This window comes from Cynocephalus volans, chromosome 3, assembly GCF_027409185.1.
Source record: "Cynocephalus volans isolate mCynVol1 chromosome 3, mCynVol1.pri, whole genome shotgun sequence".
Lineage (NCBI taxonomy): Eukaryota > Metazoa > Chordata > Mammalia > Dermoptera > Cynocephalidae > Cynocephalus > Cynocephalus volans.
The window spans coordinates 172,198,185-172,209,776 of record NC_084462.1 but is presented as its reverse complement, the minus strand read 5'-3'; the positions used below and the strand labels follow the sequence as shown (position 1 = coordinate 172,209,776).

General features: G+C 52.4%; 1 protein-coding gene across 1 annotated transcript; it reads left to right on the top strand.

Annotated features, from left to right (window-relative positions):
- The first annotated feature begins 8,414 nt into the window (after window positions 1–8,414).
- Window positions 8,415–9,374, top strand: FAM181A (family with sequence similarity 181 member A). Its single transcript, XM_063088439.1, has one exon. It carries the CDS (start codon window positions 8,496–8,498, stop codon window positions 9,372–9,374), a length of 879 nt encoding a protein of 292 aa, XP_062944509.1. The 5' UTR covers window positions 8,415–8,495.
- The last annotated feature ends 2,218 nt before the right edge of the window (window positions 9,375–11,592 follow it).

The following is an 11,592-nucleotide window of genomic DNA, read 5'->3' as shown; positions in this document are numbered from 1 at the left end:
CATGAGTCAAAGAGGATGTCTCAAGGGAAATAACAAAAATACACTGAGCCAAACGAAAGTGCAAGCACAACATATTGAAATGTGCGGGATGCAGCTAAAGTGCGCTGAGAGGAAATTTCATAGCACTAGAATGCCTATGTTAAGAAACAAGAAAGGTCTCAATCAGCAATCAAAGCCTCCACCTCAAGAATCCAGAAGGAAAAAAAAAAAGTAAAATAAACCCAAACCAAGAGGAAGGAAGGAAATAGTAAAAATAAAACCAGAAATCAATAAAACTGAAAACAGAAAAACAGCAGGAAAAAATCTATGAAAAAAGAGCTGATTCTTTGAAAAGAACAATGAAATTAAGAAGCTTCCAGCAAGAATGACAAAAAGAAAGAAGATGCAGATTACCCAATTAGAAACGAAATGGGATATCACTACAGATCTGGCAGATATTAGATAACAAGCAAATACCATGAACAACTCTATGTACATAAATTCAACAACTTAGATGAAACGGGTCAATTCCTTGAAGACCACAAACTACCAAAACTCATGCAATATAAAATAGATAATCTGAGTATTCCTATAACTATTTTTTTTAATTGAATATTTAGTTTAAAACTGCCTGAAAAGAAATCTCTAGGCCCAGGTGGTTTCACCGGAGAATTCTACTAAACATTTAAAGAAGTATCAGCACCAATCCTACAAAATCTCTTTTGGAAAAAAAGAAGAGAACATTGCCCAATGCATTTTATGAGGCCAGTATTATTATACTGGTACCAACACTAGACGAAAATAATACAAAAAAAAAAAAAAAATCTACAGAACAGACCAATACCTCTCATGAACATAGGAAAACAGCAAAAATCTTCAACAAAAATTAGCAAATTGAATTCAGCAATATATAAAAGAGAATTATATGCCACAGTAAGTAGGGTTTATTCCAGGAATGTAAGGCTGGCTGGGTATTTGAAAATCAGTCAGTGTAATCCATTATATCAATAGGGTAAACAAGAGAAAGCAACCCAATGTTCATTGACAGTTGGATGGACAAACAAAACATGGTATATTCATACAGTGGGATATCATTCAACCTTGAAAAGGCAGGAAATTCTGACACATGCTCTGACATGGAAGAACCTTAAAGAAAGTATGCTAAGTGAAAGGAGCAAGACCCGAAAAGACAGATATTGTATGATTCTATTTATAGGAGGTACGTACACTAGTCAAATCCAAAGAGGAAAAGTGAAACAGTGGTTACCAGTGGCTGGGGGAGTGGCGAATGCGGAGCCATTGTTTCATGGGTACAGAGTTTCATCCACTATGGGAAGACGAAGAAATTCTGGACCTGGTTACGTCTCATGATGGTTGTACGACAGTGTAGATGTAGTTAATGCCACTAAGCAATACACTTAAAAATGGCTAAAACAGCAAATTTTATGATATGTGTATCTTGGTACGATAAAAATTTTTAGATAGGCTAAATAAGAAAAACCATGTGACCATAGAAATTGATGCAGAAAACTCACTTGACAAAATTCAGCATCCATTTGTGACAAAAACTAGCAGCAAATTAGGAATGGGGGGGCGGGCATCCTCAACTTGATAGTGAGCACAATGCAAAAAGCCCACAGCTCATGTCACGCTTCATGGTGAAAGACTAAAAGCTTTCCCTGAAGATCGGGAACAGGACGAGCAGGTCTGTTCTCACCACTCTTATTCCACATAAAACTCGTTCCCTGCACCTGCCCCTCCGGAGACCCTCGTGGTGGAGATCCGCTGAGCTATCCTCTCTTCCTGGGGCTTGAGCCCTCAGATTCATCAGCTCTAACCCCTCATTCATATCCCTGTCAAAAAAAGCACAGGTGGGTGCAAGTGGGTTTACCTGATTTTATTATGTTGAATCTGCCCTAATTTATATTACGAAAAAGCAAATCACTTGCCAACTTTGGGATTGTTACTTACAAGTAACACTGACTTGTGACACACCAGCCCCACAGAAATATCCACAGAGGCTGAGAACTACTTGTGTGATCCAACCAGGAAACTGAGACCCAGAGAGGGTGAGTGACTGGCCCAAGATCACGCAGCCAGGTAGGGGCAGATTTCAAAGATCTCTCCAAAGCCAGTCTCCCTTCAGTGTTACAATAATATAGCTGAAACCACTTCCAATGTAAGACTTGATCACACCGACAGTCATCTCTGTCACTGCAGTCGGGCTGCAGCCAGGGTTGCAGGGATTGGCTGAGCCGGGCTGTGACTCCTCTGGGGCATCCAAGGTCTGGGACTGCTCTGGGGGTACAGCCATCCTGGTGCTCAGCCTCAGCAGTGAGATGGGGTCGCCAGGGCAGAAAGCCCTCGGCCCGGCAGCCAAAGGGGTTTACTTCGACCCGATGCCTCCCATTCCAAAGAAGCGGGAAGCATGTCTGCTCTGATTACGGCTGACGGCATGCCTCGGGCTGGTCTTTGATAGAAATACTGCCGTTATGTAAGGGGATTACATAAATCATCTTGTGATGTCCATGCCCCACGTCCACGGAGACACTGGCCAGGCTGCTGTGCCCCCAGTAGAGCCTTTGTGTGTTCCCTGAGTCGGGGTGGTTAGGCCCAACTCTCCAGGACCAGGATGGCTGGGGCGTGTCTGTGGCACTGGGCTGCCCATGGGAGGGAGCTAGGGCCATGGCGTTGGTGAATGGCTGTCAGCAGGGAGCAGCATCATATGACGGTCACGACTGTGGGTCCGGATCTGGCTGCCAGCATCCCAATCCCAGCTCTGTCATTTACTGACTGTGGGACCTTGGGCTAGTTCCTAGCTGATTCGTGCCTCAGTTTTCTTATCCATCTAGTCTTAAAGAGAGTATGCATGGCACCTGGGAAGGACAATGACTCACTACATGCTACGTGCTTCAATCAGTAGAATGGTACACTAATGTCACCAGGTATCAGAGTGAGCTCCCTCCTGGCCCTGCTGCCTTGGCTGAATCACGGCCCCTCTCTGGACCTCATCTCTAAAATAAGAAGGCGGTCCAGCTTTTAAAACTGGATTTTCTGTAGAGGGGTGAAAATGTAACATTTTTGTTAAAATTTATTTTTGGCAATTTAAAACATTACTTTCTATAAACTGTACCCATAAACAAATACACATTCAAATGCATATTAAGTCACTAGCTGACATGCTAGGCTGCTGACTGGGTAAGTCAGGCAGTCAGGTTAACTCCTCTGGGGACCAGATAATAAAGCTTCTCTGCAGATTCCTTCTTACTTGGTGGCTCTCCTAAGATCACAGGATAGGCTTTTTAAAAAAAATTACCATTTCAGCTGCTTATCTCTACACATCAAGACTTTCCAAATGTTCTGCAACCCGATTTCAAATTTTTTGTCATCAAAACAGCCTCCTTGTTCTAATCCACTGTTTGCAAAGTAAGTAGAGCATTTGTTCTCATTTGAATGTGTAAAATAAGTGTGTACACACAGCATGGTGCTGTCACGGTTTTACATAGTGGACTCCCACATAATATTTTTCAATGGGCTTCTCTGCTTAAAAGCTATTTGAAAACCCACTGTCCCAGATACCTCCCGGGTCCCCTGGACTCAGCCTGTGCATGCAGCTGCCACCTGCCCCTTCTCACTTGCAGTTCCCATCTACACACGTCTTAGCTAACGTCTAGAAGGGCATCATGTCTGATGATATCCAGAGGTCTTGTATGGGTTTGTTAGGGTGTCGTCTGCTTCACTGATGGGTGAGTGGGAGATGGCTATTCAGCCATCAAGACAAAGTAGGAAATGCCACCTCCATACCCTCTGGTCCTTAGCATGTAGCAGGTTTTGAGTGGAGTTGATGTGCTTGATGCCGGATGGCATTAATAAACTTGAGGAGGGTTTAGCACAGCTGGAATGTTGGAGATCTGTGACAGTGACAGCTGGTCGGGGAAGGGAGAGTCAGCTGCCCCAGCTTCTCTGAGTTCAATTCAGATCAAGTCAGCACAGCTCACTTGCCTTTAAAAGGGCTTTACGGAACCCCACTCTGGTACAGGGAGATGCAGTTGTGGAATGGTGCTTCCAGCTTTCAAGAGCCATAGCCTCAAAGGAACACAAACGATTCACCACCAAGCACAACTACAGCAACCACAAGCATCCTTCACTGAGGCCTGCTCTGTGCCGAGACCATTCCAATCACTGGAGATACAGAGATGAACCTGCCGACAAGCCCCCTTCTCTCATGGAACTTACCTGGGTGGGGTTCCGGGGCAAACAACAAACGCACAAACAAAACAAGATGGGAGGCAGCTGTTTCCAGCCCATAGATCAATGCTATTCAATGGAATCGGCAGAGCATTTGATTCATGAAGCACTTAGTAAGAAGCTACTCTGTGCCAGGCCCAGAAGGGGGTCAGATTACAAAGGGCCTCTGTGTTTAGCTAAGGAGGTTAGACTTCATCTTTGATTCTGTTAACATAGGGGTGGGAGAGGGTGTCATTAATAATGCTGGGAGTTGGTGGAAGGCTTCCTGGAGGAGGGGATGTTTGAGCTGGGCCTTGAAGAATGCTGGGAAGACAGCATTGGCTGAATTGGTCCCATAACTCAGAGGTCTGGGGCTTCTATGGGTGTGTCACTACCTTCAAATAGGGAAAATAATTCCTTTCCTGCCCAGACACAGGACCGTAATGAGAGAATGACCATGAAAGGGCTCTCTAGAGTGAGGCAAGATTATTATTACTGCTGTCTTTCCACCCATCTATCTGGCCTATCAGGAAAACACGCATGAGCCTTCCCCTGCATGGGCCAGAGGCAGGCCCCAGAGGTCTGGGGTGTGGCCTGACCAGCGCAGGGCCACGATCAGGTTCTTAGGCCACTGTTCCTCAAGCCACAGCTGCGTCCTCTCTCCTCTACTGACCTCTCAAAGCTGCAGCTCCCATGTTCCTGAGTTGGAAGTTAAGAGTCACATTCTGATGTTGGCACAGAAGAGCTGATCCAAGCACTTGTGCAGAAAACCTGGTCTGTGAGCCCCTGACAGCCGACGGCACTTAGGCAGTGTCTGGCATTCAGTGGGTGCTCAAGCAAGCGATGCGTTGTGGTGGATCCCAGGCTTTGCACACATGGGCCTGGCTTCCAGTTCTGCCAGCTATCAGCTGTGATCCTCGGCAAAGTATTTAGCCTCACTTCCTCATTTGCAAACGGCGGCATTAACACCACCCTCAGAGCTGTCCTGAGGGCCGGGTGAGCTCTCTCCTGTGAGATCATGGAAGACGGCTATTGGCATACAGTAGGTGCCCAGGGAGTACCAGCTTTCTTCATTTCCATTTTTCTTCCTCTTTTCCCTCTTTTCTTCCTTCTTTCCTTCTCACCTCAACATGTGTTTAGGGGAAGAACAGCCCACGTTAAGAGCTACAGAAAGACTTTCTAAGACACTGGCTCGACTCCCACGGAGCCCACAGACCTGCCAGGGAGGCTCATTACTGGCTGAGAAACAAGGAGATGACATTGCAGGCAGGTGGTGCCGGAATGGGCTGACTGCCTGCAGGTGCAATGGAACCCGAGCAGAGGGGCTCGGGAATGTCTTGATGCTCTCAGATATGTTCCAGAGAGAGGGACCAGCGTGGCACAGACACAGAGTGCAGATGGCCCATGTGGACTTGGCCCAGGAGGGTGCGAAGCCAGTCTCCCAGGAGAGCCTGGTAGAGCAGATGGGGAGTGGGAGGGTGCTGGTTACTGGGGGATTCGGACGCCAGGCTGTGCACACTGGCCTCTGTGCAGTAGGCAGCAGGGAGCTGTGAAGGGAGATGGGCAGGAGCCTAATCCGGTGACCAAGGGGCACCAGAGCGGTTTCCCCAGAAGTATGCACTAGATGGTTTACAGCAGAAAGGCTTTCCTGCCTGTACAGTCAAGGTGGACTGGAATGTGCCGCAGAAACATGTAACCCCCAAATCTCTGGGACTTAAAACAACCATGGTTTAGCAAGTGCTGATGCAGATAAAGAAACTCTTCAGGGCGTGTGGTGACCACTCATCCAGGATGCTTCGGCCCCTCAGTCTCAGTCCATCCTTCCCCGACACCCGCAGCAGGGAAAGGGGCATGGAGAATGTCGCACTGGCTCTTCAATGCTTAAATTGAGTTACAGCTTGTCAGCACCAGGCCACCTCCTCCACACCCTTCCTTTTGCCCATAGGGACATTCAGACCAGAGCGGGAGGTGGCTTGGAGTTAGGCCTTGTGCTGACAGCAGCTGTGTATTGGCCAGTGGGAGGGGGTGAGACCACTACTCGTGGGTGAAAAGTCCTTGGCATTTCAGGCGTGGTACAGAGGTGTGGGTGGTGTACAAACTACCAGCCATCAGGCTGACCAGGGGGACAGGAAGAGAAGGTGGCAGAAGAAAAGGGGAAAGGGAAGGAAGGGGAAGGAGAGGAGGAGGGGAGGAGGAGGCAGAGCCCAGGGAGAAGGGCGAGGAGGCATGAAAGGGGCCTGCCGAGCCAGCCGGCTGGCACCGAGGCCTCGCCCATTAGCATTTCCCAGGCAGCCCCCTCGCCTTCGGCCTCACCTTCCCCTGGCCAGTTGGTGGGCAGGGCCAGCACCGGCTCTGGGCTCCCTTGCTCGCTCAGAGCGGCCCTGCTTGTAGCCCTGCCGGCGTTGGCACGGTGACAGTAGCCAAGTGTGCAAACTTGTGCCATTGTCCCCAGGCCAGGGGGAGCCATGGAGACTGGCTAATATGACACAGGAAAATGTTTGCTGATGGCAATTCTATGGGCTTTGTCCACCTCTTTCTCCATCATGACGACTCGATTTAAGTCCCTAACTGTTTGACTACAAATGCAAGGGGACCATGCAACGCCAACCTTTTGTCCAGCCGTGCTGAATGGGCAATTCAGGCTTTGTGCAGCTCAATTGAGGAAGCAAACATAAAGACAAGATTCCTGAGGGCTCCGCTCCCTTCCCATGGATATCCCAGCACCTCGTTAGAGAGCCCTTCCTTGGCTACCTTTCCTGACATCGGTGTACCTCCCGACCTTGCAGGCCCTCCAGAGCCCTATCCCTGGGGCATCTGTGGGGTGGGTGGTGGAGACAGAGTCAGAGAGACAGAGAGAGAGAGAAGAGAGAGAGCACCACTCAACACTCAAGGACAGTGGGGAAAGCAGCCCGCCCCAGCTTACCCTGTCCGATTGTCTGTCTGCACTGGAGCATGGCAGCTGTAGGCCTGGAGTCTTTGGGGGAGGTTTGCAAGCCCGTCTCTGCTGGGCCCAGCCCCTTCTCAATCTTGGACATTTTAAACACACACACACACACACACGCACGCACGCACACACACGCACGCACGCACGCGCACACACATACACACACACACACCACCCCCTCGAGAAACCAAGGAACCGAGGTCAAGGGGAGGAGGGGCGTGGAGGCCGAGGAGAGTGGAGCTGAAGGCTAGAAATTTACCGGGAAATGATTGCATTTGGGAGCTGTCTTTTTTGTGATGGTCCCCATGGTGACAATTTGTGATGGCAAAGAATGTGGGAACGGGGCGCCGCCGCCTGATTGGGATGCTTTGTATCTGGAGAGGCGCTCCTGATTGGCCCGAGGGGCCCCCCAGCTCCGGGGAGTTCTCCATTCAGCCCACTCAAGGGCTGCACAACCGCCTCCAGCAGGACGGAGCTCGGCCGGCCGCGCTGGGGCCCGTCCCAGGTCTGCGGCGGGGAACCTGCCGGGCCACGTTGGCAGGCCCCGGGCCCGCACTTTCGGTCAGTGTGGAGGCCCGTTGGCTCTGGGTGGGGGGCGTGGGGCAGGCCGAGGCTGGGGGAGGGGCGAGGTGCCGTGGGTGGCAGCCAAGGAGGCATGAAATTGCTGCAGATGCTTCTACGGGGGAGTCCCTGCTGCCTGCAGCCTGAGATCAGCCCACAAGGCAGGTCTCGATTAAGTGCCAGACAGGGGTCCCGCCTGGTCCTGCATGAGACTGGGGGTGGAGTGTGGGGACTGAGGGTGGGTGGCTGGGGGGTGGTGGTGGGAGGCGGCGGCCACCACCAGGGAGAAAGGGGACTTGGCCTTGCCTTAAATTGAAGCAGTTGCCTCAGCTCAGAAAATAAAACCTCGGCAGCAGGTTGTGCATGTTGGCAGCATGGCAAGTGGGAGATACAGCAGGCTGAGTGCAGACACCTGCGCCCCTGCCCCAGCAATGCCACTAGTAGCTGGGTCACCTTGGGCAAGTCACTTGATCTTTCTGAGCCTCAGCGTCAAGGAGAGAGCAACAGACCCAAGAAGGCTAAATGAGGCTTCAGGAAATGCTTAGCGTCTTGAATGGGCGTCCCACCCCCAGGGCTCTGCTTAGGGCTGCGGGCTGCTGAAGTTGGGGACACTGGGCACACCCAGGTGGTGTGGCCTTTGAGGAGGGCTGGGTGTGGTTGCTCCGAGAGACTCTAACGGCCTGCTGTGTTCCCCCAGATCAGCTCTGTGCCCTTCCCTGGAGCTTCCAGCCACCAGCAGAGCCCACCCTCTTCATGGAAAGCCCAGTGCACTGTCCTCCTGGTGATGGCATCCGACAGTGATGTGAAGATGCTGCTAAACTTTGTGAACCTGGCGTCCAGTGACATCAAGGCAGCTCTGGACAAGTCCGCACCCTGCCGCCGCTCCGTGGACCACCGCAAGTACCTGCAGAAGCAGCTCAAACGCTTCTCCCAGAAGTATTCCCGGCTCCCGCGGGGCCTTCCCAGCAGAGCGGCTGAGCCTCATCTGAAAAGGGGGCCCGAGGACCGGCCCGGGAGGCTGCCCCTCGATTCTGGCCCTGATTCCAGCCCTGGAGGGGGTGGGGGCTGCAAGGAGAGAGCTCTGGGGAATCCCTACAGGGAGGAATGTCTTTCTAAGGAGCAGACCCTACAAGGGCAGAATCCAGAAGCTGCTAGACCTGGCCACGTGCCCATGAGGAAAAGACAGCTGCCCGCTTCCTTCTGGGAAGAACCGAGGCCCACCCACAGCTGCCCCATGGGGCTGGAGGGGGGACTGGGCCCAAGGGAGGGACCTCCCTATGAGGGTAAGAAAAATTGCAAGGGCTTGGAGACCTTGGGGCCTGAGACTGCCCCAGTGCCCATGTCCCCAAGAGCACTGGCTGAAAAGGAGCCACTCAAGATGCCTGGGGTCTCCCTAGTGGGCCGTGTCAATGCCTGGAGCTGCTGCCCCTTCCAGTACCATGGACAGCCCATCTATCCGGGCCCTCCAGGAGTCCTGCCTCAGAGCCCAGTCCCCAACCTGGGTGCATGGAGGAAAAGCCCAGCTTTCCCTGGGGACCTGGCCTACTTCTGCAAGGATGTGGACAGCCTGGGGCAGAAAGTGTACAGACCCGTGGTTCTGAAGCCCATCCCCACCAAGCCGGCCATGCCCCCACCCGTCTTCAACGTCTTTGGCTACCTCTAGCTGGGCTGGGAGGGCATCGACCCCCACCTCCAGCCTGCAGGAGTGTTGGGGGCCCTGAGAAACTCTCCTTGTGAGGAGGGGGCTGGGCAGTGGTGTGGCCTTTCGGGCATTCCAAATGCCCTTCTCTTTGTGTGTGTGGGAGAGGGAGAGCAGGACTGGGGCAGGGGCTTCTCAGGCAGTCACTGATTCAGTCCTTGCAGCCCTGGAGCTGTGGGGCTGGGCTCAGCTGGGCCCTCCCTAACCGGGCCAAGCCCAGCAGATGATTCCGCTGTCCCCATGCAGACCATGGGCAGTGGAACTTTGCCCCTGCCTGCCACCCACCCCAAAAGCCAGAGTTACACATCTGTCCACCTGCCACCCACCGTGGGAGCCCTTCTCACCTGCTGTTCATTTTGTTCTTTGTGAATATTAAGAAGATTAAAAGAATAAAAACATTTCTTTGCAGTTTCCACATCTTGGGTGTCACAAAGTTGAATGGTCCCCAGGCCTCAGGAAGTATTGGCTGTGCCCAGGCTGAGGGCTGTTTGCAGAAGTGGCTGGCTGTGGGGGAACTGCCAGGAGTGGCCTAAAGCTTTGAGATGTCTGGGAATGGGCACTGGGAGCCAACAGCTCAATTCAAGGGAAGGAGGGTGGGGAGGGAGGGGAAGAGCCACTAGGGAAGGACACTCTGGCCCACATGTCAGAAGACAGAGGCTGGTTGAGGCCTGTACTCCCAGAGGGTCCAAATTGCCCAGAGAACAGGGAGGCTGGGACCCAGGTGGCTCTGCGGTGTGATGTGGGGCAGGCCCCTTCCACTCAGGCCTCCCTACCCCACCTGCAGGATGAGATGCGATGGGCCTGTGTGTCTTCTGTTCCACCTGCAGATCTCAGAGCAGAGGCTGGGCCCAATCCTGGTAAATAGGAGTTGGGTCCCTTGTGGACAAAACAGGTGTTTAGACCAAATTGCTCCTCTCTTAAGTGTAGTCTTTGGTTCCATGTCCATGGGAACAACAGCAGCAAAACACAAAGCACAATCTCTAGCCAATTCTGACTTCTGGGTTACCTGCTGATCACTCTTCTCTGCATCCTGTCCCAGGCCCGGCACCTACCAGGTGCCCCCTCAGTGGAATGCTGAGGCCTCTGCCTGTGACATGCACAGAGCGGGTACCAAGGGCAGAGAGCAGCCCTGGGGTTTGCCCTGTCAGCGCCCAACTAGCAGACCGGCTGGAGGGGTCTCTGCCTGAGCGCTGGGCTGGGTGTGCGCTGCCATTGTGGGTGTGGCTCCGTGGCCAATAGAGGCTGGCCTGCTGGGGCGCCCACAGCCCATTTCACCAAAACACAGTTCTCACCCCTAGGACCTGTGTGGGCCAGCCCTGGCAGGAGACATGATGTCAGACAAATTAATTCCCCCCTGTGCCTCAGTCTCCATATCTATGAAATGGGAGACTAGATCAGGGATGGCAAACCAATGCATCTACCTCTTCTGCACCCCAGGCAAGCATCCACTAGTCACAGGCTCTTTCCTTCTGGGCAGGACATGGCCTTTGAATCCCTCCTCACTAACACAGGCTCTAGGGTTAGTGGTTGCCAAGGGTTCTTCCTTCCCTGCCTCGTTTTATTCCAGGATTCCCCTGGAGTGGGGAGCCCACTGGAGGGGCACCTCGCTCATGGGGAAGCCAGTGGGTTTCTGGTGGTTTGTCTTGGCCTTGGAAGACTTCATAGCATGGAGGCTGGTGTGACACAGGCAGAACTGTTCTGAGTACATGGGATCAGGGATGTTCTCAGCCTGGACCTTTGACCTTGAACCACTCTGGTCTAACGAAGCGGTGAGAGCCAGGAGGAGGTGTGTCCTCCTTTGCCCTCTGTGCGTCATCATGCAGGCCACCGGATCCATCCTGCCAAGCCTCAGCCCCCTCCAAACTGTACGGCAGGGGATTAAACGCACACATTCCAATCTGGCCACCTTTCAGCTACATGATCCTGGGCAAGTACTTAATGTCTCTGAGCCATAATTTCCTCATTTGAAAAATATGGTTGATAATAGACCTGCTATGCGCGTTGTCTGAGGCCACTGTGCGTGCCGAGCACACAGGACTACACGGATGCTCAAAAGGCTGCACCAACCAAGTCACTTCTCACAGTCATCTGTGGTGTCTGTAGGTCCTGCCATGCCGATGTTTTAATAATCCTCACAGGAACAGGTGCCTGGACCATCCAACCAACCATACTCCTCATAGGA